We start from the raw sequence: 26073 nt of genomic DNA, 5'->3' as shown, positions 1-26073 counted from the left end.
TATACTGTAACACAATATAATCTGTGTGGACTTTATCTGTGATCTGTAAGTGAAAACAGTCTTAAGAGGTAAACAGGTTGGTGTAAAGTGTGAGTGGGCTAGAAGAAAACCTGGCTCGAGTCCGACCACGGTGAAGTACAGCTCCCAGTTATGTTTTTATTATTCATGGTGATCCCTGTTGCAGTCAGTATGGATTGTTCTGTTGAACTCACCATTATATCCCCTTTGCACTCGTACAGACAATGGTGGGCTAACTCCTGGTTGGTGCCTCCTCCACATAAAACGCTGGAGCAGGCCAAGTGCATGAGGTCTTCCACTGCAAAAGCAAGAGAGAAAAAAATGATTTTGCATACAGTGATGACAATAAGAAAATGTATTATTAAGATATGCAATACATGGAGACAAAATATGGTTGGTTTCAGTGTTCTGGTATGTTTTTATTATCCATGACTCAACAAAATTACATACTCCAGCTGTTAAATCAATTCCGCAATATTGCAACATTTATATACTATGAATTGAAATTCTTATGAAGAGCCGTTTTTTTCCTTTAAGGCCACTTTCATTTATCAAACCTTTCACTGCACCACCATCTGCGTGCCATTATATAAGCTTTCGGTTTCACTTCATATTCTCAAAAACTCTCAGGTAGTGACTCACCTTTCTCCTCAAGGTCAGGTTTTCCTTCCAGATCGCACAGGGGAACCCAGACCAGTTCTGCACGATGATGATCCTGCTCGACAGCAGATCGCTGCCTCAGCTCTGGTACTTCCGCCTGGTACCGTGAGCCAATATTTATGCGTCTGGGAACAGGACATCAGTTTTAAAAACAAGGCAGGAGGTGTTTGATCTATTTAAAATTCATCGACTCTTTCTGCATTCACGAGGCATTTATTCACTCTTAAATATTTTAGCGAAGACAGCATTTGCTTTATGAGTATCAGTATCAAGTTGCGCTTTACAGTAAAGCTCGTGTTGTTTCTGAGAACGTTTTTATTTTCTTTGCTCGTCTGTTATATTCTTTAAAAGGTCACAGAAAAATTGCTGAGGCGCTCCGGCTCTGAACATTGCAGCTCTTGTACTGTTAACCCAGCTGAACTGATGGTCTGGATTTAGCAAGAAAAAGAACAAAACCATGCAAAAATAAATGTGAATCAGATACAGTTCTTTAAAAGCTTACATATCAATGCAAACCAGATATCTCAGTGTGAAAGTTGTGAAAATTATGCTGTCAACAGATAGAGCTAGGATATCCCCTCCCTCCCTTGCATTTCCAGAGAAACTGCAGTGTACCCAGCTGAGTGTGTGTGTGTATACTGGCAGCCTCCCCCAGAGAAAGTGGGCTGCTAAAACTTGACCTGCAAAGGCTGTTCTGCGTTTGAAAGCACACCAGATCCAGCTGAAAACATGATTTATAGGAAGCCTCCCTAGCTCGTCCCTGCCTAACATCTGAGCAGCTGGCATCAGTGAAGCAACAGCTTGCACAATGCACCCCCATAAACTGCAACTCGTCGTTGATGCAACTACAAAAAATGGATTTTCATACACACCCAGCTATCAGTGGCTTTGTTTATTCATGGAGTAACTGCTGACTTTATCTAGGAATGCATTTAAGGTTGTAATTCTACGTTCTATAGAGTAGTTTTCACTAGCAGCTGTAGTGTATGCCAGTCTCACCCTGGATCAGGGTCCTTCCATCTAGGATCTTACCATATACAACCCTCACAATCTATTACTCAGTCTAGGCATTTCTTTTCCAACAGCAGTCCTTTTTTTTAAGTTTTTGATTAAATGAGATTGTATAATATTGTTTCTTTGTATTTATAACACAGTAAGTGCAACCAGTGAGCATCCTTAAAGCAAAACAGGTAGCCCCGCTTTACTATCAGTAACGGCTACATGTGCCCATTCTAATCACTTTCCAACTCTGGCAAAACTTTAAATAACATTTGCATATCACACTGAAACCAGGTTTCATGTACACCTTAAAAAACGCGATGTTCTAGTGCGACATTGGGCCACATAGTTGATTCAAAGAGACAACTTCTGGTAATAATGTTAGCTGTGGATGACAGAGCAAAAGAATTTAGTGGTAACTGTGGTGAAGGGGGAGGCTGCATTAAAAGACAGACTTCTTGAAATTCTAATTCCATGTTCTCATTCTAGACATTTCATAATTCAATTCACTGTTATGCTTTGAATAATTCATTGTAGCAATATAATTCCTTTCAAAATAGCACTTAACCTCTAAACTGATCGTACAGGAGAAATACTCACGGCTCATTGCTGACCGGAGTGGCCTCGCTCATAGCAGACAAAACTGGTGGTGTGATGTCGCAGCTGTCTAAGGGGGCAGCAAAACACACACATAACGCACTCACTCCAGCAACAACAAAGACACAGCACAGGAGTACACTAACATGCAGTCCGTCAAAATTCTAATATATTAAAAAAATAAAAAAATAAAAAAAATAAAATTGTACCTGGCCTTACATTCAGTTTTTTTTAATGGTGAACTACAGCAAGGTGCTTATTACAAGTGCACAAAACTTTGATCCAAAGGACATCTAAACTGGAAATTCATTCAATCGAGTTTTATAAACTTCCTTTTTACTTACTAGATCGCAATAGGCTGCGTGTGGCTGACTTGGGTGTAGCGGGAGGGGGCAGGCCTGGGCCACTGGCCAAAGCAGATGACAGGAAAGTGGAGAAGTACAGGCCGGTGCCCTCACGAACAGGGCTGAGGATCGGCGGTGGTGTGTAGGGGGGCATGGTAATAGCATTGTCGGCGAGGCGTACGGGGGAACGTAGGTGGCTTTGGTAGGGTGTAATGCTGGAGTAGACGGGCGGGGCGATGAATAAAGGTTTAGGTGGCGGGATGAAGAGAGGCTCAGGGCGTGGACGGCGTTTGGACTTTTTGCCATCGTCGTCTTTTTCACCCTCTGCGCCGTCGTTCTGGGAAGGAAGGAAAATTTTATTTTAAGAGATGAGGTTGTAGCAGAAGTTTTTGTGTCTCAAATTAAAAACATGCAAAAAAAAAATATAAAAATATACACAAAGTTGGTTTAGTGACTGTAAACGCCTCAAAAAAAAAAAAAAGAAAAAAAAAAGAGAGAGAACAGGGACCCCAACCCTCAAATCTTAGGTACATAATGTACAGTATGGCAGTGCTAAACCCTGCTAATCTGCCTGATCTGGGACAGGGCAAAGAGTTCACCAGCTATACCCCCTCCACCCAAATAAATGAGAGAAAGGGAGAAAAGGGTACAGGATGAACATGGGGGCAGGGAACGCATGAAGCATGGCTGGGGGAAGGGAGAATGTGTTCATGGGTGGGACAATGTGGAATAAATTCAAGGATTTATAGTTGGAATTAAACAGAAAAAAAACAAACAAACCAAATGTATATAAAAGCTGGAACTCCAGTCTATTCTCCCTAACTGCATGGAGAGTCCCATGCAACTTCCCTCTGAGATTTTGGTGAATGAGTTCTGCATATGAAAGTGTGTTTTAAGTGTAGAAAAAGCAAAACCAGCAAGAATTTCATGTGTATCCACCTGCTCTGCACTGTCTGACAAGGAGTTCCTCAGTGAGCGTCTTCGGGTGACGATGACCGAGGGCTTGTGGTCTGCACGCCCGAGATCCTGGGAGTTTGAAGACCTGTGAGGCCAGTTGGTTGCCAGACTTGCTTCGTCACTCTCGGGAGACGAGGGTTCCTGCCTCCGGACTGGAACAGACACGGGGATAACAAGTGGAACAAGGTTGTCGTCTCGAGGTCGCTTAGGGTTCATAATCTCTTGTTCTGTGGGACTCCATGGCCTGTGTGGCTCCTAATAGAGATGAAAATCCGTTATTGCAATGCTCTTTATAAATGGTTTTCTTTTAAAGCATATGACATATCAAAAAATTATACCCATACTAAATGAGTTCTACTGCCTACTCAATAGTATTTAAAAAAAAAAAAAAAAAAAAAAAGAAAAAAAAAAAGCTAATCTGACTCCTCAAACAACAACACTGTAGACTAAAGACTAAAGACTCACCAGAAGCAACAAGAAAAAAGGACAAGTAATTAAATCAATTGCCTATAAACAACATCTGTAAACAATGCCACTGCCTACCAACTCCAAGGAAGAGTAGCTTTGTTTTCCAGCTTAGCACACCCCAGTAAATAGATCTGATTAACAGGATGGGTGTTAATTCAGCTGAACAGGCTGCCGAACTCTAATCAGTACAATGAACTGGAATCCCACTAAACAACAATTAAATCAATACTCAAACAGATGCAGGCACCAATCACATTGAGAAAAAAAAAAAAAAAAAAAAAAAAAAAAGCACAAGAGAAAGTGAACAGCTGTGGAAAGAAAAATTTCAAATGTCAGAATTTGAAATATAATAATGTCTCACTCTCAGCCCTTTCACTATCGTATTTTACTGCTAGGTGCAGCACTTTAGTGACATATTTAACATGCACTTCGACGGAACAACCCCCAAAGGCATTCTTCACAGTTTTTTTCCTTCGACAAACCATAATGAGTGGGCCCGAGCAGCCTCTGTGCCACGATCAACTGAGGAACAACTTCAAAGCCATTTAAACGACCACATTATAGGACAGCTGAAGGCAGATGCATGCCGTCTCTGCACACTGCATCTTCATGGTTAGAAAGGCATGCAGCACTGTGGCTAAGCTGGAGCAGCTCTCATTATTGCTGGTGGAAAACTCCAGCCCTTCCACCAGAGTGGTGGAGAGATATTCTGCTGAGCACTGCAGGCAGGACAACCCTGCACCCCTCCCTGTATAGATAAAGGGGGGAGGGCAGGCTGGAGTTTCTCTGCTTTGAAGGGGAGGGCGTGCAAGCATGTAACTAAACACACTGCCTGTACAAGCAGCTAACTGTGAGGGAAATTCAGGCCAAAGCCATGCTTAACTATAGACGTACTGACTCAGCACTGTTTAGCAACAGCATTTGTTGCACAATAAAGACATTCAGCACATAAACACAGATAATTGTATGACTTTGCATGGTACAGTCAGGGTATAATATCAGGTTTGTACATTTAACAAATCCTGTGAGAGGTGTAAAGTCATACATTGAGGCTTTCCTAGAGCACATTTTACCCCAATTTAATATTTGCTATGTAAAGTTTTGTCTTAGCTGCAGATTTTCCCCACAGGGCAGAGCTGAGCAGTTTACTTTTGCGGCGTACACTTCACTGGGCTCTGATTACATTCAGCATCTCTTCCAGCAACACGTTAATCACCAACAACACAACTTTTGGCACAGTTTTCCTGGCAGGGGCATTTGTCCCAGTTCCCACTCTTGCTCTGGGAGTAAAAATCCCAATGCAATTATGCCCTGGGATAACGCTAGAAACCTAGACTTCCAGCTCTCACCGAAATATTTGCAATTAAGGCTTCCAGCTTGTAGCGACAAGTTTAGATTTAAACAGCAGTGCAATCACTCTGATTCAGAACATTCTGTCCTTTTACATCAATACTTGTTTCTGCTGTCCTTATGCTTGATAGAAAACAGCTGAGAAGCAGATGAGTGGGCAAAACAACATGGAAAACAGAAAGGCACATAAAAGCAAAGGCAAGGGGGGAAAAATAGCTGCATTGCCAGTTTCCAAATGAAATTATGCATTTACCTTAAGATGTGATGGTGGAGACTCCCTTTCTGAGGCCTTCTGAGCAAGCATCTCCAGGTTGACCTCCTGGGAAACCCTGCGTTTCCTGCGTGTGCTTTGGATGACACCTGTCGGGGCTGCCTGGATGTCTCGTGACCCGTTCTGCGGTCCCTGAAGCACTGGTGCTGACTGCTCCAAGGGGACAGGCAGGAAGGGATTGTCCGAAGGCGCGCCGCCTTCCTTGGAGAGCCGTCGAGATCTGCGAAGCTGCGTTTGGGATTGAGGCTGCATCTGAGGCTGCGACTGAGTCAGGTGCTCAGACTGCAGAGGGGGCTGCAGCGGGTCTGATGGGTGCTGTGGTTCTGGTGTGATGTCCTGGATGATTGGTTCCTGGATCTTTGGCGGCGCTGGACCAGAGGACTCGTAGGAGTGTACCACAACGGGCTGGGGGTGAGCGTGAGGGTTTGCATTTTGCACACCAGGGTAATAGTCAAGCACATGGGGGTTTTGTTGTTGCAACTGCTGATGCTGCATTTGCTGAATTTGGAGCTGTTGCTGCTGCTGTTGCATCTTTTGTTGCTGCTGCTCATGCTGTATTTGTTGCTGCTGCTGTAGCTGTTGCTGCACATGTTGTTGGTGCTGAAGGATTTGTTGCTGCTGCATTTGTTGCTGGATTAGATGTTGCCGTTGTATTTGTTCTTGCTTCTGCAGCTGTTGTAAATGATGTTGGGATTTTGCATTCTGTGCCGAGTAGTTTGGAGGGTTAGGTAGAGTTGTCTTGTTACCTTGGAACGTCTGGTAGTAGGCAGGCAGGTGCTGCTTGGGCTGACCAAAGGCCAACTGGAAGGACTGCAGGACTGAGCTTCCTCCTGGGTGGGATGTGCTCTGCTGCTGGGTGTTGATCACCCCGGATTTTAAGGTGTCCTGAAAAACTTGCGGCTGCTGCTGCTGTTGCTCCCACTCCATCCCCCGAGACTTGCCTACATCCCTGAACACTTCCACTGCAGGTTTGTCTGCAGCTCTGTTAGGGGGTTGTTGATGTGGCTGCAAGCCAGCGGTCTCTTGCATTGACTTCACAAATACATTCTGGGTCCTTGAGTCAGTTACTCCTCCAATATAACTTGGAAAGTTCTGCCCCCAGTGAGGCATGGTGGTCCAAGGTGCAGCTCTCGACTGCTGCTGATTGGGCTCCTGGTGAGCCCACTTCATGGGTACAGTCTGCTGATAATGACCCCTGCTGTGGTCGCCCTTATCTGGGCTGAAGATGACAGAGCTGAGGTACATATGAGGGCCCTCTGGATTGGATGTCACAGTACTTGCAGCCTCACTCTGTCCAGGCTCTGAAACATTACCACTCGCCACATAGTAGGACCCATCTGGGTGCTGAGAAGTCTCCTTCATTGCTACACTTTGATCGTTGAAAAATGTGATTCGTTTGCCTGTTCTTTTGGCATTAGGTTTCTGCTGCGCCGGTACGCTCATGACGGGCATGAATATTCCGAGGCAGGTAAAAATTTTCAGTCCGCTAACGTGATAATACTCCACTTGAATGTATCAATCCAGCAATCAAAGATGGGAATATACACGTATACCCTTTTATAGGGAATGTACAATAAAATAAACCAGTAAAAATCACACTGACGTCAGAATAAGCAGGAGCCAGGTTGAACAAGGTTATCTTCTATCCCCTCTGAAGTTCTTTGTGACCTAATCACAGGTTGTCAGCCGGGAGTGAACAGATATGAAGACGTTTGTGTGTTTTTCTCATTCATGGACAACACCCTGTAGAGAAAATGAGACAGATGTCAAGCACTGAGCTATCAGTCTAAAGGGACTCTCCCCACTGGAGGGTCTCGTTAACATCCCTGACTCAATCGTTTAAAAACCTGTTGTTTGCTTTTTCAGCAATAGACCTCGACCGAAAAGCATGGGTGTGAGAACAGAGCATGCGAGGGGCCTATTCACAAAGCTCATGTGACAAAGGGATGATGTCCTACATGCAGGCTAGCATGTATACAACCAGACGTGTGTAGAAAACTGGAACCAAAATAAGGTAGTTGAGAGAGACAGCCAAATCAATAGTTCCTGGAAATGTTACACAGGATATTACTGTGCTGCATTTAAATCAGCAATGAAACAAAAACAAGCACTGTGGGAGAAAAAAAAAAAGAAGCATAATTGTACATTGTGCCACTGCTTTATCACCATTATCAAACAGCACACGTGACCTTTGACTAAAAGGAAGCTCCCTTTCCCGCGTAACAGACGGCGGACTGAAAGTGATAGAAACCACTTTTTTTTTTTTCCTTTTTCTCTTACAACTCAGTGACTCATCAAAGGGAAAAGAAGGGAACCCATGCCCTTTGAACCACGGCCGGAGACTCGAAAAAGAAGGGCAACTGAAAGTGAGCAAAGATGAGTCAGTATGAAACTATCTATGCAAAGGGGGGGAGCAAGGAAAAAGTCAAAATGGCCTTGAAGGCTTTTTTTTAGCTTATGGAAAGATCTTGACAATTGCTGGTAACCCATTATTAAAATATTATCTGATGTCCGAGTTTCAAAACAGATTCTGGCACAGTCCAGTTTGCCAAAAACATCCTGGCTGCTCCTGTTAAAATTTCAAATCAATCCTCTGTCTGTGTAAAACAAAACAAACCTTGTGCAACACTAAACAACTTCAAGAGAAAAGCATTACAGCTTTGTAATCACTGCACGGCTCGTGTTGCACACCAACAATTTGGTAAGATGATTACATAAATGAACATGAGAATCTTTACAGGATGGCCTTGCCAAAGGTCCTTTCTGGCAACATAGGAAGTGACTGACAATTGTCACCCTTTACTCTGGTGACCTGGTAAGACACACACACACACACTGCTTAAAATAGAAAGCTGCAGCTGTTCAGATCCTGCACTCTCTGCGAGACACCACTGACAGAGTAAAGTGAATCGCCACACTATGTGGGCTAAGAAGCTGTTTCTGCATCAGTAGCAACACAATGTGCTGCTACACATGCATGCAGACACGTTGTCAAACTCTGACACATCCACTACGAAAAGCTGCACGTTTCTTGCAGGATGATTAAAATAATCAAGTAAATAAAGAAATAATTAAATAAAAACGGTTAAGGTTGACCATGCCGAGCATTAACCGCACCATCTGAGGTGAGAGATCATCATGACGCATCACAAGTGCAGCCTTACACAAGCCTGGGGTTTAGCCCAATATACAAACTAACACGTTAAATGGCTTAAAATAAATGTCAAGCACCATTAGCCGCCCTAATCCATCGCCATTTCCTAATTCAAAATCAGCACTAGCGCTCACACATACACACACACACACACAATACGCGGCCTGCACAAATAAAGAAAACGCAAGAACACTCAACGTGTTGCCCTGGACCCACTCCCTCCACATCACTTTCTGTTTCCAGCCTATTTTACGAGAAGCCCTTTGTTGCAGAAAACGGATTGTCTACTCACTAATGCCATGTCCCATTGCAACAAACCGAAGCAACAATGCAGCTCCCCGTGACGAGAGAGGAAAGAAAGTGTGGTGGCACGGCTAACAGACAACGCTAATCGATTCAACTTGTCAAAAAAATTAATACGTCACGTTTCTTTCTATGTATTTTCGTTGCGATCCGCGTTCACTGGCACGTTAAACACGTCGCACAGGGCGAGCGGTAAGCCCCGCATGGAGCTCCGATCTGTCGACCGCCCAGTCCGCCACGGGCGAGGTAAACAAAACTTTGTCAGCAAGCCGTGGCCACAATAACGCGCAGTGTCGACCGTATCAACAACGCCACAGTCATCGACAGCGTGGCTCCGGCCCCGTGTTCCCCGATACTTACTGTGTTTGTCATGAAAGCTGCTACTAACGGCAGCTCAGCCCGCAGGATCGCACACTCGCAGCTCTGTGCGGCCAGCAGCGGCAGCAGGCCCGCACAATGCACTCCTGCGATGATGACTGCATATATCCCCGAGGTTGACTCATGCTATGTTGCTGACCTCACTCACTCACTGCTACTTTTCTTCCCTTCACCTCCCCTTACAAAGAGGGAAAATTTGTGGAGAGACAGGGGAGCGAGGAGGGGGTGCACGGGTCAACCTCGCTGCGTAAACAAGAGTCCTTCCCGATAGGAAACGGGGTGCTAATCTGGAGAAACGTGAGCGCAGTGATGCCGCTGTCTGTTGCACATTATTACACGATGATTGCACTAAAAACATACACACTGGCAATGCGGCCTATTTGCTCTGCGCGTCTCTGTTCGTCTTGTGATTCCCCCCTCCCTTAACCCAGCCACCAACCCAGCCCTCCAACACCACCAGCGCGCTGGCCACACCCACTTCCCTGCCCAAATAAGGGGTTTCCTTTGACATACAAGGCGCCGTAATTTACGGAGCAAGATCCTTCTCAGTCCATGCGGGAAATTCCAACACACATGGGAGGACCGACGGTCTGAAGGGGAAGGACGTTCACTTTCCTTTCACTGCATTCACACTTCTTGTTTTCTTTCTATTGAATATTTTCTCTGTGAAATCTATGTGTAATGTTTACACGTGGAAACAGCAGACGGAAGATTGTTTCTAGAGGCAAATGCAGAAAGGCCCTTGAGGGTGTGGGGCACAGAAAGTGTTTATAACAAGGGTTGTGTGATTTAGTTTTCCATATAATAATGTGAAACAATGAAATGCTACTTCATAGGAATCACACTGTCTTCAATTCAATGGGGTATTTTCATTACCTTAGGAAACATTGCGAAATGCACGCCCAATTTCCTGACAAAATACAGATAAGGACAAAATCTCCACACTGAATCATAGACTGGAGCCAGAGCATGTAAGGATTTCTAAATGAAAAACAGCTTAAATGGCTATCCAAATAAGTAAACTGTGAAAATAAACGTGGAACAGAGAAATGAGATATACTCTAAGTAGAAATTGGCAGTTTCACAGATAACTAAGAGGAAGCACACAGGTGCAATTAAAGGAATGCACTAATATAACAGCTGACTATCTGTATGCTCGGCCTGATTATCCAATGGGCATTCTGTGCAAGTACCCAGGGGCCTCCACCACTTCCATCTCCTCTAACTGCCAGGGGCACACCTAGGCATTCCCAAGCCAGCCTAGAGTAATCTCTCCAGTCTCTCCAGTGTGTCCTGGGTCTGCCCTGGGGCCTCCTCCTAGTGGGACATGTCTGCAAAACCACCTCAACTGGCCCCTTTTGATGTGGTAAAATAGTGGCTCATCCTCATCCGATCTCTTAAGGCCGAGCCCGTGCACCCTTTGGAGGAAGCTAATGGAAGTTTTCATTTTTTGCTCAACCAATTCAGCAAGCTAACAAGAGGATAGCTGTAGCAGCACCTCACAATTGCAGTGGATTTATAATCTGAAACTGTGGTTGGATCTAAATGAAGAAGCCAGGCTGCTTTCACCAGTGGAAGGCCTGCCGAACCTCACAAATGAAGAAGCAAGTATCCAGTGAATATTTTATACCTGCATCATTATTATTATGTCATTATTATTATTATTATTATTATTGTGACAAGCAAAAAAAAGAACTCCCTTTGTACAAGTAGACACATCTCAAATCTGTGCTTTTCCCAAGAAGAGCTCTATCTAGTGAACAAGTGCAACAGATAGTGATATTGGCAAGTGGTGCTGACGGGAGGAAAAGGAGGAGATCATCATGGAGACAAATAGACAGAAAGAAGACAACAACAGGTGTGTGTGTGTATGATGACAATGACATTATTATTATTACTATTATTATTATGAGTATTATTTAAAAACAAAAGTGAAAGAGCCCTGACTGCTTGCGCTAAGTTTTAGCAAAACTGTATTGTGGTGTTCTCTATTCAGAACTATTCTTTGTACATGTATGTACACATTCATGTCAACCATCCACCCCTTTTCTGAACCATATCACAGTTGCAGGGGGTCTGAAGCCTATATCAGCTGACTTTGGACTTCAGTGAACTGAAACAATTCAATAAACCAAAAGGAAATGTGGGTGTTTTTTCACCAATGTGCAAAGCCTTTTTTCATATGTGTAAAGGATCAAATTAATTACGGCTGCATCCTTTAATTTCTACTACAACACTGGGCAAGATCACGGCAGTGCAGGCCTGTAGTCTCTCCTTCTTCTCTGTGGATCTCAAATTACTTGACAGGACTCACCAATATAAGTTTTCAAGGTTTATGGTTGTAACATTTGGTTGATTAATGGAATAGTCATTAATGTTTGAGGAATCCAGCTCATTATCTGGATTCTGGATTTTCTGGAAACAGTAAGAACAAAGTGCAGAAAAGGAAAGCATGAAATCACAAGAAAACAAGCATCTTCCCTCTGTGTGCTGACATTTTAAAGCCCACATTCTTAATCAGTACAGTAATCTAATCTACCATGTACACAACAGAAGAGGTTTCTAAAAAGTGCACATAAATGTCACTGTAAATGCTGACACGCTTTTGCAACGACTGCCCAAAACCGATGCTTCTCCTTAATAAAGTCACGTTTTAGCACGTCGCCACATTCCAACCTAACTTACAAGAGTCACTGTTTACGTAGGAGGGACTTTTCAGATAAATGTGACATCCCTGGTATGAATGGTAGTCTGGGGGCTTTCTGGGATTTTTACAACTCGCGTTTGTGAGAAGGACGTGGGTTGAAAGAAAAAACAAAACAAAAAAACAAACAAAAAACAAAACAGGGGTTAGATCAAAGCTCGCTGTCTAGTAATGACACATTAATAGCTTCCCATTTAGCATTCGCCTTCATAAACAAAATACTTAGCAGCATGCAAAACAGCCCTTATGCAGTAACGGTACTTACATTAAACTCTGCCCTTCCATGGCACATAAGCCTTCATCATCTCGCTGTTTCGACAGCGCCCCGCTGCACCTAATCCTGACGGCATGCTAGAATAGTGTAACGGTAGCGACTGATTTAAGCATCAAACTTTTTTTTCCCCTCACCAGGCGTCACTTCCCCAGTCCTACTTTGATTCAGTTTTAGCTAGCAGTCGATGGTGCAACGGGACATTAACAGTGAATATGTAAATGTCAAACGGACCGACTGAACTGCTAAAATGTTAATTAGCTGCAGTGTTGATAAACTCGACTGTAATAAAATGGGGCTGTTGAGGCCGCGTACCGTTTATGTCTTAACGGCTCAACGGCACCTAGTTTATCACAGTTTATCACAGGCAAGATAGTAAACCCCCGCTGCACCGGAACATCGGTTGAATAATGTCGCACTTTCATTCAGGTATCTCAAGTTAGAGCTTATATTATTTCAATATATACTGCATTTTTTTAAAAAAAGAACGAATTACTAGCAAATCTAAATGTAGACAAAACTTCTAAAAAACACAAAAAAAAAATCCACCAACCCTAAGCAGTCAGCCTCGCGGGATTTAAACGACCACGGACTTGAGCAGCACGGAATTCTCTCGCTCTTGTGGTCGTGACTTTCTTCGTGGTCTCTGTTGACATTCTGCTAGCCTGCAAACTGATAACAAGAAACCTGTTCGGTAATATAAGCCGTTGGATATCTTCACGTGTTGCTACGGTAAAATACTTTGTCCACGTTGTTTTCTCTAACACTGTAACCGAGCCCACCGCTCACAGAAACTTGACGTTTGCTGCCTGTTTTAGTCATTGCTACAAACTCAACCTCGGTGCTCGCGATATTTCAGCGAGATGCAGGTGCAAAGAGTCGTTCTTAACTCACGACCAGGTGTGTAACATTTTTACTCTCCTCTTTTATCGTGTTCTGCACCTTGAGTTTTTAAGTCTTTAATACAGTAACTGATACTGCACCATTACTGCAATCACGTGGCTAGTGTTTACTCAACCTTCTATTTTTGCATACAGGTAAAAACGGGGCGCCAGTTCCGGAAAATTTCCGCCTGGAGGAGATTACTTTAGCACCTGACCTGAAAGATGGGGAAGTTCTTGTTCGGACGCTTTATCTTTCAGTCGACCCTTACATGGTATTAACACAAACACATGACATTGATACAGCAACAGCAGGCATCAGTAATGACCTTTAGCATTTGCTGTCTGGAGTAATTAAACGTTGTAATTAAAATTAAAGACTACAGCACAGTAAAGTAACAACTTGTGTTTTGTTTTTTTAACTCCCACTAAAACTCTTTCCCTGTCAGCGATGTAGAATGAATGAGGACACCGGTGCTGATTACCTGACTCCATGGCAGATTTCCAAGTGTGTGGATGGTGGAGGTGTGGGACTGATTGATTCCAGCCGCTGCAATAATTTTGCTGCGGGAGATGTGGTCATTTCATTCAACTGGCCTTGGCAAACCCATGCTGTTATGACCGGAAGTGACTTACAGAAGGTCTCTGTTGCTGTGTGTCACCACTGTTTGGTGAACAGGGTCATATTTCCTCTTGCAGACAGGAAGAGGAAACCTGTCTTAATGATATGTACATAAAAAATTACACTGTGTTCTGCAAATGTGAAGGAACTGATTCATACCCTGTGTTTGCAAAACACACTGACTAAAAGCAGCTTACCTGCTACAGTATGTATGCTGATGTCACTCAGGTTTTGGTCTCTTTGCAGGTTGATCCACAGCTGGTTGATGGACATTTGTCCTACTTTTTGGGTGCAGTTGGAATAACAGGTCTCACTGCCTTACTGGGTATCAGAGAGAAGGGTCACATAACCAAAAGAGCCAATCACACGATGGTAGTAAGCGGCGCAGCTGGTGCTTGTGGCTCCATAGCTGGACAGGTAAATGCAACAAGTACCAGATAGTTTAATGTCTACAAAATACACTAAACTATCTGAGATGTTGGAAAAATTACTTCCATAAAATTGTAGATCTATTGCTCTGCTTGTTTTTTTTGTTTTGTTTTGTTTTTTCCCCAGATTGGCAGGTTGGATGGATGTGTGAGAGTGGTGGGGATCTGTGGTTCTGATGAGAAGTGTAAAGCTATAGTGGAAGATTTAGGTTTCTCCACAGCCATCAACTATCACCTGGAAGATGTCCCGACAAGGCTTAAGGAGAGCTGTCCTGATGGCATTGATGTTTACTTTGACAACGTAGGGGGTGCCATTAGTGATGCTGTTATAGCACAGGTACTACATAATTTTCATCCGGATGGATGAACTACTTGATTAAATGTTCTTTGTTATGAACAGTTATGCCCAAAACTATTCATACCCTTGTTGAATTTTGAGGGGGGGTTGTTTGTGTGGTTTGTTTATTTTGTTTTTTTGGGCAGATCAAACAAAAAAAAATCCTTATGTAAGTCTCTCTTGAAAAGACATTTTAAACCTCAATGAGAATTTTATTTTTTATCTCTTATTTGCAACTATAGGGTTCTTAATCCAAATGAGCTTTTGCAAAGGCTAGGTGAGTTTTGTATGCCTGTAACTGAGGAGTGGTCTTCCTTGCCTGACCATAAAGACTCCCATCCCCCTTGTAAAATTTTCTCTGCAGTGTCTGTTTTGAGAACCATGAAAACTGGAGTTGCTGGTATTCTGCAGAATATCCTTGGTTTTGTTGTGTGGGTTACAGTTGGCCTGCTGTGAGCTGAGGTGTCCCCTTAGGTATTCTAACGGAGCCTTTTCCATTCTTGATGGTGTGGAATACATTGTTAACAATGCTCTTTTCTGGCATCAGGAACTTTGAGTCACTTGGATATGGTTTTGTAGCCTATGGCATTCTCACGCACATTTAAAACACATGACCGGAGATCCACACCTAATTCTTTCTTCTTACATTCTGGCAGATGTCCTAGTACTGACCATGAACTGAGAGTGTTTATACCAATTCACTTCAATTTATAGCCCCCAGGAATGCTTTAGAAATCAACATGGCTTGGATTTGTTTAAAATTGTAGAGACATCTGGAAAATACTGAGTGTACTCAAATACTGCACAGTAAACAACAATTGGCTTAATAGTGAGGCAGGTATTAATCATTTTGGAAAGGGTTAAAAATGCATCTGGAAACTTCCATCACAACTATATTTTGCTGAATATCGGCAAAATATAACCAGCCAAGCTTTTATGTCGAAGAGACTCATAAAGGAATGAATTTTTCATAGGGGGATGAATCATTTTTGGGAAGTAAACGGTTTGTGCTGTAAAAGAATAGTGTTGGACGTGATGGCTGTAGGTGTAACAGTGAGTGTTTTGTGTGCTGTAAGCTCAACTTGACACATCGACTTGCACTCATCTCCAGATGAACAACGGCAGCCACATAATCCTGTGTGGTCAGATCTCACAGTATAACAAGGATGTGCCATATCCACCACCTCTGAGCGAGGAGACTCAGAAGAACCTGCAAAGTAAAAATATCACCCGGGAACGTTTTACGGTGCTAAACTATATGAGCAAAGCAGACGCTGCCCTGTGTGAGCTGAGCCAGTGGATTAAATCAGGTCGAATCAAGGTACAGAGGAAATGGTGATGCTGTGTGGTTCACTGTATGGTTCACTGTATAAGCACCTTTGCAAATTGCACACTTCATCTTTGTCTTTGTTTTCATCGCTTTAATCTTGCTTTCACTCTTCAGGTTCTGGAAACTGTGGTGAATGGTATAGAGAATATGGGAGGTATTTATGAATTTCAACATTTTTGTAATTGTATAAGTTGTTGTGGGCAGTTTCATTTTTTTTCCTTTTCTTGCAGATGCATTTTGCTCTATGATGAAAGGCGGAAACATTGGCAAGCAAATCATAAAAATATCCCACTGAAGAAAATCACCAGTGTTTCCAGTGGAGGCTGCGCTCTCACCACTCACCATGGGAAATTAACCTTACTGCTGCCTGTTATCTCTGCCATTAAGTTACTTAATGAGCTGCAGTCAAAATATTGCGCTGATTAACCGAGGCCAGCTAATTGCAACTGAATTATAAATAATAAAATCTAGCAATCGAACAAGTCTTCAGTTTTTAATAAGAGTTTGTTTAGTCTTTTGGAAATTGGTGCAGCAGTGAAAGAAATGTAGAGCAGTGTTGCAGTACTGATACATGATATTAACTTAAAAATCATAGTCTCTTAACGGTGCCGATGTGGGATAAAACCTGGAAATTCTCTGCTTTAGTATAGCAAAATTAGCAGGGCTTTTTCTGTTTTACTCAAAGTTACTGGGTACACTCAGGTCATAATGGGATGGGCATGATCAGTAGCTATACTTGGGTAGGCTAAATGAAGAACATATCCTCCATACCATTACACCACCATCACTAGCATTAACCACTGAACCATCTATACTTTCATGGTGTTCAGGCCAAAGTCTGACCCCCAAATGTTCTAGTAGAAGTTGAGATTTAACAGACCAGGTAACATTTTTCTAATCTGTTGTCCAGTTTTGGTCAGTAGAAAATAAATTAATAACATTATTTGTTGATGCCATCAGTTTTAAGCCACCCCTCATTTCTTCATATTTTGCTAGGAAAGTGGGAAATAAGTGGTTTCCAATATAGTGTGTTTGAGATCAGTGTCATGCTGAAAAATGAAACCGTTGCTATCAGATGCTTTCCAGGTGGTATTGCATGGTGGATCAAATTCTGACTCTTTATTTCTATGTTCGTAGTTGCATTAATTTTAACAAGATATCCAACAACACTGGTTGAAATGCAGCTTGAAACCATGATGGGGCTTTCACTGTGTTTTACTGATGGCTGTAGAGACACTGACCTTCTCACGAAATGATTATTTAAACCAAAAATGCCAAATATTACTTTATAACACCAATCACTGCACAGATTTTCACTTTGGTACTTGTGTAATTTGCATACATCAACCTTTTCTCAGTTTTCCTTCTTAAAGGATGGGATCTTTCAGCCCTTCCACCAAGACCGTTTCTGAAAATGGCCTTTCGCGTTTCACATAAATGAATGTTGTGAATGAATTGTGTTCTTCCAGCAGGTTGCTAGTAACAAAGTGTCTAAAGATGTGTTCAGCTCTAAGGAATGGACTGAGAATGAATAAAACCTTATAAAAACCTTCAGAAAGCCTAGAGAACTATTGCTCAAGCCCACTTTAAAAATGACAAAAACACATGTTGGACACAAAACATAAATAAGGGTTGGCTCAAGGGTTTTTTCCATTACTGCATACAGTATGTTTTTTAAATCTGTCTTTTTCACTGTTTTGCCTCCGTGTTCCCTTCTGTGTAACATCATTTGGAAATGAATGAATCTATACAAAGTTATTTACTATAATGAACATTTTTATTTCACAGCACTAGAAACCATTAATAAAATAAAATAGTGGTCGGCTCTAATTTCAGTTGTCACAAGAAAAATATGTGGCAGGTGTAAAATCCTCATCTATTCAATCATATGCTTCAGTGTTTGAACACATTACAATATACTCCTTGTAAGAGCTGAAATGGTTGTGGAGGCATTGTCAGTTTTTCTTGTGTAAAGTACAGAACAATCACATCCAGACTCATTATTAACCATAATCATTTAGTGGCATTAAACTAATAAACCCGTCTTTTAATAAAAACACAGTTCTGATGCTTTGTTCAAAAACAAAACAAAACAAAAAACATTCCCATGCATAATTTTAAAGTGAGAGTGAAATGCAGCAGTCATGATTCATCCATATTCATTCATATTCATTCAACACTGCCTCCTTGTGGACAGATTACACAGCTTGACTGAGGTACTGAGCATGATTAGAGAAGAAATCCCTAATAACAAAAGTCCATAATTTCTAAATATCCATCTGTTTCCTGTTTGTACACTTGGTGGTTCTCCTATACAAATGAAGACTTGTCTGTGCAGAAAGGGGTGGAAAAAGTAATTAAACCACTGTTATCAAGACGGCACATACTTTCATTTATTTAGTGTCTGGCAGCTGTTCTAGTATTAAACCATGAGGGTCAGATCCCCACAGTTCTTGCTGCGTATGGCTGAGGATAAAAAAAGAAAATAAAACACTTAATGTGTCTTTCAACACATTTCTGTACTTCAGATGAGTTCTTGTAGAATCCAGGCGACTGCTACTGTTGAGTAGAAAGGACTGAAAGACTTAGTTTACAGTTCCCACAGATTAGCAATCTGAGCAACATAGAGAAAACATGTTTGTACGCACACACACACACACACACACACACACGCCGATCAGTTCAGCGTTCCCCAATATTTTCACGGACCGGCCTTTAAGGTGTCGCGGATAAATACAACAAAATAAAACTAGTACTGGTACCAGAAAAAAAGAAGATTTATTCATAACACACGTGAAAAGACCCAGGAAAACCGAGTTAACGATAAAAACGATAACAAAAATAACGCTGAAAACCGATAAAAACCCTGAAAACCATACATTTCACACCTGAGCCTCAACCCTCGCGGCCCGGTACCAAACGACTCACGGACCGGTACCGGTCCGAGGCCCAGGGGTTGGGGACCGCTGAGTTAGATCGACTTCAAACACCAGGAATGCTCTAAAATCTTTTCAACCACACTCATCCTGACAATGAAGAATACTTTCCAGTGCAGATTTAAAACACCAGTGGGGAGAAATAAAAATCACACAATAGAATAAGAATGAATAAATTAAAAAAAAAAAACAGCATAGCGCTGGCTCATCTCATTTCACCAAAGCTATTAAAACATTCATTTCGTTTTTTTTTGTTTTTTAGCCACCACACATTTGGATTGTTTAATGCGGGTTTAGTTTACTGAGCTACTCTAGGAGTACAAAAACATTGTCCTGAAGTACTACTTGGACCAGCTTTTTGTTCAATTGCTCACATTCCTGAGAAACAAACAGCTGCTTTCTGTAGTCATGTTTAAAGGAACATGAAAAAAGTGGAGGCGGCTTCTCTGTGTTTTGGTAAAGACTGGCGTTAAAGTTTTGATATGAATATTCCAATGTGAACATTGAACAGTACTGGCAGTTGTTTAACTTGAAAACTAGCAGTCATAAACCTCTTGTACACACATCAGCTACAGTACTTGATTAATTTGTACTTCCCTTCATGTGATTATCTGTAATTGTGTGTAAAATTTACTTGAGAATACGATCGTCTAGGTTCCACTACTGGCGTGACCTTCACAAGATGTAAAAGGAAAAGGATATAGCATACAAAAGGTGGTTCAATCCTTTCTTATGCACCGAGTTGTTATCAGAAGGTAACCACAAGGATCATTTTGGCACATCCAGCCTTCGTTAGCGTATGAAAATGGGTTTAAAGAGAAAAGAAGAAAAGGAAAGGTGAAATCTTTCTTATTCATCCTTTGGCAGTGGTGAAGTGGCATTTTGGCCAAGGCAACACTTCCAAAAAGTGCTAAATCTCAAGTAAATGACTCAGCTTAAACCACAGGAGAATACAACTCTAATACAGTATACTGTCAACAGCAGCATACGTTGGACTAGTCTGTCACATAGCTCAGATTGGCTAATTTACCCTTTAGTATCAAAGGTATTTTTTGATTGGTTTTTTTACACTGTACACATTGCTATGAATATGGCCAGAAATGTGCTCGCCGGTGATTTACAACAACATGCATATTAAGTAAACAACACTATCTAGAAACAGGATAGTGAGTGATGTACTGTGAAGTGGCTTCGGATAGAGGAAAGAAAGAAAGGAAGGGGCTGCTTTGCAGGGAAAACTGAGGCTTGCGCCGTGGATAGAGACAGCAAAATATATCTGAGAGTCAGGCTTGAGGGGAAGCAGCGGCGGTACCGTGCAATTACTGTCAAGAGGGAGAGACGCTCTTGCTTGTGTCACGAATGAGAGAGGCGGGGCTTGTCCAGGCGCGGTAGACCAATAGCAGGCTGAGCCCTAACGCCCACGTGCGCACAGGAGACAGGAAAAAGGCCATGGGGCCATAGGTCTCCAGGAGGAAGTAGCAGGAATGGGCCTGCCAGGTGAGGAGGAGCAGCATGAATAGGTGAACAGCCAGAGTCCTCCAGCGGCAGCCCGGCCGCAGGAAGTGGGATCGGAAGGTGTTGCCACGGCAACGGTGGTGGAGGCTCCAGCAGAGATAAGAAGTGAGGGGCATGTTGAAGAAGAGGAGCTGGCAGAGAGGAAAGGAGTTTAGTCGATGCGAACAGAACATGCATTTCTAAATGAAGCAGTACCCACAGGTTATATCATAGCTTCTAGCTTTAGAGAGGGAATGTTGTAATTCCCCCACACATCTGCATGCTTTGTCCTTCCTCTTTCTGGTTCATGAAGGGTGTAACAGATGAGTCTTTAGAGGAAATATGTTGCCACTCTACTAATTGTTTAAAAAGGACCTTATAGCTACCATTCTCTCTCTTCTCCCCAGCAGGCAAGTTTGTTTAAGCTTGACTTTGGGTTTAATTTTCTTTCTGCCAGATTTTGCCACTGTATATTTACTTTCAGTTTAAATAAAGAATTTTCAGTTCTCTTTAACTCCATTATTTGCGACATTGCCCAATTATGTCTGACCTTTGATCCAGTTCGTGGCAATATGACCCAACCAGTGATTTTTTCCATCCTAAAGAGTTTGTTTTCAGGAATCATGATCATTATTATTATTATTATTAAGTACTTTAGGGGAACTTCTGAAATGCTCCCTTCATTTCCATGTCACTGATTTATTTTTCTACAGGTCCTGACCAAGCTTTCCACCTCTAAGGGTGCCACAGTGTTGACAAGCTGTTAGTTTTTCCTATCCAACAGTCAGTGCTGGGCAGGAAGTTCACAGTTCCTAAGAGTTGCTGAAAACAAAATTAATTTAAATGTAAAGCAAATATGTTCAGTAACAGTCTACAGCTGGACATATAACATGTATGCACAGAATCACAGAGAGGCTAATGTGTCCAAAACAAGGAGGGAAAAAATTCAATGTTCTTACTTGAACAACTCCAACCACATAGGTGAGACTGCCCTCTAGGAAATGTCCATCAATGAATACTCCAAAGGCAAAGCAGGCCCCACTGTGGCCATCAATCAGCTCTCCTATGAACCACGGGCCTGAAGGAAGAGAGGAATGGATTACAGCAACATAGGAGAGATTACTGGGTAATCTTGTAAAAACCAGATGTTATTTGTACATTGCTTTGTACAAACTTCAAATCTGGCAATCACAAACAACTCTATTGTTTATTACACATGACAGATACAGTGTAGAATGGCAGATAAAATAAAATTTTTGACAAAGAGGATGGAAAAAGTTAAATGGGAATAAGGCACAGCATTAAACTCACCTAAGGCCGTGCACAGGTTGAACAGTAGCAGAGAGTAGTAGAAAGTGTCTATTTTACTGACCAAGCGGAGTGACATACACACTTGAGAGGTCAATCCTGTAGACATAATGAAATACCAAACATCTATGATTGCGCACAGTGCAGAAAGACTTCTTATAGTGTGCATTTTAAAAGCTGACATTGACATCCTTATTGAGAACCCTGTCTGTGTCTCAAGTTCAGTGCGACTGAACCTGAACAGTCTGTTACATTATGATGGTGTATTTATCTGAAGGTTAGTCAGAGACAGCTCACCTCTGCCCGAGAGAATAGGCATAAACCTGAAGGCCATGAGAACACCGATATTCAGCAGCATCATGAATATAAAGGCCACACGACCCAGGACGTAGTGATCTGTGAGGAGGATGAAAGACTGCACGAAGCCGAAGGTAGGAGTCAGATCGCCCTCCAGAGTAAAGTGCTGCTCCCGCACTGATGACCGGCCTGCCGCGTCCTGACTCACATGCACATGTAGAAAGACAAGAAGTTCTTAGTTTTTAGAGAAAGGTAGGAGCATTTTTTTAAAAGTATGAGAGTACAACAAACCCCGAGCCACCAGTGGGTGTTTTCTAGCTACAATTCCCAGACAGCAAATCTAATACAGCTATTCATAATTCAACAAAGGAAAACAAATCTTCTTAATCTAATAAAAGACCCATGAAATATTCAAAAGTCTCAGAACACAATAAAGTGGAAGATAAATGAATGTTGCACCGACCTCCACTTTAACTCTGATTGTATGCAGTCCTGTGAGGTAAAGAGATGGATCCCATAGCAGAACATAAAGGGGGCCTCCAGCTGAGTGACCTTTCCCCAGTGGTTCCCCATCTACACTCACATGCACCGCAGTGATCGGGGCCTCTGAGAAGGCCAAGATCCTTCAGAAAAGGAAAGAAAATGAATTCTTAAATATTAGAAATTGAAATTCATTTCCACTGGAACATAAGAAAACAGAAAATTCAACGCATAGACAAAACACCTGATGTGCGTCGACCTTCGTATCCGACCCAGTGCCTCCACCCCTGGGTGCAGATATTGTGCATCCTTGGGGTTCGTGATGAGCACTGCAGGCCACTGCTCAAACCTCAGATCAGAGAAACTCAGCAGGTCATGGTCAAAGGCCAGAACTCTGTACCTGTAGAAAGATGTTAGAAAAATATGGGCGATAATACGACAGAAACAGAAATACAAGTAAGAAAATTACTGTTAGAAACACCTATTGAATATAAACACCTGCGATTGTCCATCCAGTCGCCCAGCTCCAGCTCCAGAGTGCCTTGGGGATGCCGGCTGTGCAGCACAGGCATGAGGCCACCCAGAGTGTGCAGATGGCCGCACAGATATGCAACTGCAGATCTTAACACAAAAACGTAGAAATTTTAGTTAGACTTGTTAAGTGTCTGCAAACAGAGGCAGTTGAAGATGTACGATACTTTACTCCACAGCATGAATTTGAAACATGCAGCCAGTCAAAATGCTTCTTACTTTTGTTTTTTTATCATTCTAAGACTGAGACACAATTTTAGCTTGCAGCCAAAAGGAGGAGGTTGCTGAATGTTTGCACCATGACGTGATGGAAAAAAGGTTTCATTTCCTCAGCTCACCCTTAAAATAAAAATAGGAAGAAAAAAAAGATTCAAAATCGGGGATTGTTCTTGCCTCATCATGTCTCGTACTCCTGAAGAAGGAGAGACGATGGTGGAGGTGGTGTAATGGCCAAACCAGATCGACTGGTTGCTTTTCAGACTCTCAGCTCTGAACGTGTCCAGCAAGTCCATTTGAGTCTGTCAGATATGACAAAAAAACTTCATGTTTATGAAAACTGACAGCTAAGCAGATACTTTCGTTATTGCTACTCAGAAACTAAAACACTGTGCGTTTACCGTTTTCTTTCCTGTTTTCTTTACCGTTTGTTGGACCACATTTTCTAACAGAGGTCCTTCAAGAACTGGGCTCTTTCTAAAGATCTCAGAATTGTTCATGAAGAGATGTTGCACAAACTCACCTGGTTGAGAATACCAAAGAAATTGTACGGCCTCTTGGGGCCTGGAGTCAGGGTGGCATCCACACAGACAAAGGAGTAGTTGCCAAAGGGGGTCGTGTGAACGTAGTGGAAAGAGCCTACTTTCTGATTGGCTGAGTATTTCCTAGAATAAAAATTGAGAAACGTTACACATGAGCATCAAGCTACTGTACAGCATAAAACAGATTTTTTTAAAATAAATAAATAAATGCGATCTTTAAAGAATATCGGGAAGATTAAAGACCAGCCAGCGCTAACAGAAGCATCACCAATGTCACATAAAACATGAAAAGAAAAAAAAGAAAAAAAAGAAACAGCGTGTTCGTGTAGGTCCTGCTTCTATTTTTGTCGTCAGGATGTTCACATAGCTGAACTATTAATGGAAAACAAGTCTGCAACTATACTGGTTTAAGGGCGTCAAATGCCACAGCATACTCCAATCAGCTTTCTCTTGTTGCTGTGAAATGCAGTAAGGGGCTATCCTGGCCATTTACTGGTACTTTGTACTAACCTGTAATAATTGGTGGTGCTGTCCAGTGAAATAATGTTGAAAGCATCTGTGAGGAAAAATGAAATAACTGTGAGATTAAGCAGTGTACAAGCTGTATGGGAGTTGACCGATGAACTATTCTTGTACTGTATTGTAACAAAGAAAAATCTCCCTTTACTAAAGGACCCACAGATAAACATCCGGGAAACACATCAGCAGCTGTAATCAGCAGCAGAATAGTTGTCAGAGCCACTGCAGATCCAATGAACAGCTTTCCCTTTTTTTGACAGTTACAAATTCAGGGTGTCTTGTTTCACATCCAGTCACAGACAAAGGGAAGGGGAGGGGTAGAACCACTTCCTGTGGGATGCTCCATGGATTCTTCTGAAAATCTTAGCTGTACACTCGGCACACTGAAGATGTTTCAGCTGAATCAGTGAGCCTTGAGAAACCATAGTAATTTTTTTTTAAAGTGCCATGGTTAATCACCGTGATTTCCGCGGATGTCAATCCACTTGGTGCGCTCCATTACACGTGACCTCTTTAGGATGTTGTGGTACGCCTGCCACTCCACCTCGTGCTGGAGGGATCCCACCTTACTCTCTGTTTTAGCATCAGTCAGATCCCCTGGGGTAAAGGAAAAAAGGAGGAAATCTCTGTAAGCAAACTGTCATCTGATGGCAATGCACGAACTTGAGCCACACCCAATCAGTCATATTATAATGCAAAGAATTTAACAGGAACTAGTTAGAGATCACTGTACCTGTTGCAAGCACAAGAGCTGGTTTGATCACCTCTATGGTGTCGGTGCAGAACTTTTCAAAGTCTGGGATGCGCCTTGGGTCATGAAATCGACTAATGTGAATATCGGACACCTTGAATTACACACACACACACACACACACAAATGGAGGTGAGGGGTAAAGGAAAATATTTTAAATGGGGCTCTGTGACATTTTCAGCTCTTGTGGTATAAAGGCTATAGAACAAGAGTCTGGCTCAGAGTTGCTGTGTTTCTGTGTTGAAACACCTTTTCACCCAACATCGGAGCACTTCTGTGGACACTGACCCCTTTCTGTCAATCATTCAGAGCTTAACCCTAACACAAAGTCAAACGCCTGTATTGTATACACACTAGATGTAAATAATCACTACAGACGGAATAATAGCCCACCTGTACAAACCAGAATATATTGTTCAAGTGTTCGCCGGGAAATGGTGGAGAACTCCCCTTAGATTCAGCTTCATCACCGACAGTCGGGTGCTGAACGCTCCGTTTAGGGTGCCAAGCCGTGTCATAGCTGTCCAGCACCCAGGAGGTGATGCACGCCAGGGCCAGTCCGAGGATAACCAGTGCACCAAACAGCTTCAGCATCCTCCTGTAGTGGCGAGAAAGGGGGGCTAGCTGCCGCTGTCTATCCCGGACAGAAAAAAAGCTAGCTACTGGTGGAAACAGCTAAGGGCACGAATCACACTAACATTAACTACAGATATAACAGACAACTGAGCTACATGGCTAAGAGCTAAGGCTCAGACCGTTTCTGTCGCTGCCATCGCGGCCACACGGGATGCATTGAAGTGCGTGGTTCATTCACAGCTCCGTTCAGCTGCCTTCGGAGGCGGAGGAGGTAGCACGGCAGGTTAGCCAGCAGCTAGCTTCCTGCCTACCAGCTACCAACACAGCTCTGACCGGGTGGAAGGGGGGGAC

The 26073-nt window shown here is 42.6% G+C and overlaps 3 protein-coding genes across 7 annotated transcripts in view; 1 reads left to right on the top strand and 2 right to left on the bottom strand.

Moving 5' to 3' along the window:
* mideasb (mitotic deacetylase associated SANT domain protein b) overlaps window positions 1–13340 on the bottom strand; it is a 25825-nt gene extending 12485 nt beyond the window's left edge. Inside the window, exons 1-7 of one of the 4 annotated variants that reach the window (XM_086275685.1) lie at window positions 12469–13340; window positions 5647–7407; window positions 3558–3830; window positions 2619–2955; window positions 2278–2344; window positions 661–803; window positions 213–316 (exon numbers count right to left, since the gene is read on the bottom strand). In XM_086275685.1, coding sequence (XP_086131811.1) covers window positions 213–316; window positions 661–803; window positions 2278–2344; window positions 2619–2955; window positions 3558–3830; window positions 5647–7116 — 2394 coding nt within the window. In that variant the 5' untranslated portion in view covers window positions 7117–7407; window positions 12469–13340. Of the gene's footprint in view, window positions 1–212; window positions 317–660; window positions 804–2277; window positions 2345–2618; window positions 2956–3557; window positions 3831–5646; window positions 7408–9481; window positions 9889–12468 lie in introns of those variants that run through there. The other 3 variants (XM_086275686.1, XM_086275688.1, XM_086275687.1) reach the window with 3 other exon arrangements.
* On the top strand, window positions 12587–18131 carry ptgr2 (prostaglandin reductase 2). 2 transcript variants are annotated; one of them, XM_086275692.1, is made up of 9 exons: window positions 12596–13206; window positions 13293–13374; window positions 13512–13630; window positions 13805–13996; window positions 14224–14394; window positions 14533–14742; window positions 15854–16063; window positions 16187–16226; window positions 16303–16556. In XM_086275692.1, the coding sequence occupies exons 2-9, from the start codon at window positions 13338–13340 to the stop codon at window positions 16365–16367; spliced, it is 1044 nt and encodes a 347-aa protein (XP_086131818.1). In that variant the 5' UTR covers window positions 12596–13206; window positions 13293–13337; the 3' UTR covers window positions 16368–16556. The 2 variants fall into 2 exon arrangements, with proteins under 2 accessions (XP_086131817.1, XP_086131818.1); XM_086275691.1 differs by having other exon boundaries at window positions 12587–13206; window positions 16187–18131.
* On the bottom strand, window positions 17809–26073 carry tmem62 (transmembrane protein 62). Its single transcript, XM_086275690.1, has 14 exons — window positions 25902–26073; window positions 25540–25744; window positions 25129–25240; window positions 24855–24992; window positions 24387–24432; window positions 23858–23999; window positions 23512–23636; window positions 23086–23208; window positions 22832–22987; window positions 22571–22730; window positions 22108–22306; window positions 21814–21909; window positions 21462–21580; window positions 17809–20654 (listed from the first exon to the last, which is right to left on the bottom strand). The coding sequence occupies exons 1-14, from the start codon at window positions 25937–25939 to the stop codon at window positions 20334–20336; spliced, it is 1980 nt and encodes a 659-aa protein (XP_086131816.1). The 5' UTR covers window positions 25940–26073; the 3' UTR covers window positions 17809–20333.

This window comes from Aulonocara sp. 'chitande type north' Nkhata Bay, linkage group LG19 (assembly GCF_057382095.1).
Source record: "Aulonocara sp. 'chitande type north' Nkhata Bay isolate Kocher_YH1m ecotype deep benthic linkage group LG19, A_spYH_male_GT1.1, whole genome shotgun sequence".
Classification (NCBI taxonomy): domain Eukaryota; kingdom Metazoa; phylum Chordata; class Actinopteri; order Cichliformes; family Cichlidae; genus Aulonocara; species Aulonocara sp. 'chitande type north' Nkhata Bay.
The sequence above is the reverse complement of the archived record's forward strand: the minus strand, read 5'-3'. Positions and strand labels throughout refer to the sequence as shown.

Coding starts and splice junctions, on each gene's coding strand:
- tmem62 (XM_086275690.1), bottom strand. CDS start 25,939: ATGCATCCCGTGTGGCCGCGATGGCAGCGACAGAAACG. Junction 25,745..25,901: donor CGATGGCAGCGACAGAAACG/GTCTGAGCCTTA, acceptor TCGCCACTACAG/GAGGATGCTGAAGCTGTTTG. Junction 22,988..23,085: donor GACTGGATGGACAATCGCAG/GTGTTTATATTC, acceptor ATCTTTCTACAG/GTACAGAGTTCTGGCCTTTG.
- ptgr2 (XM_086275691.1), top strand. CDS start 13,338: ATGCAGGTGCAAAGAGTCGTTCTTAACTCACGACCAG. Junction 13,631..13,804: donor TTTCAGTCGACCCTTACATG/GTATTAACACAA, acceptor TTTCCCTGTCAG/CGATGTAGAATGAATGAGGA. Junction 14,395..14,532: donor GTGGCTCCATAGCTGGACAG/GTAAATGCAACA, acceptor TTTTTTCCCCAG/ATTGGCAGGTTGGATGGATG.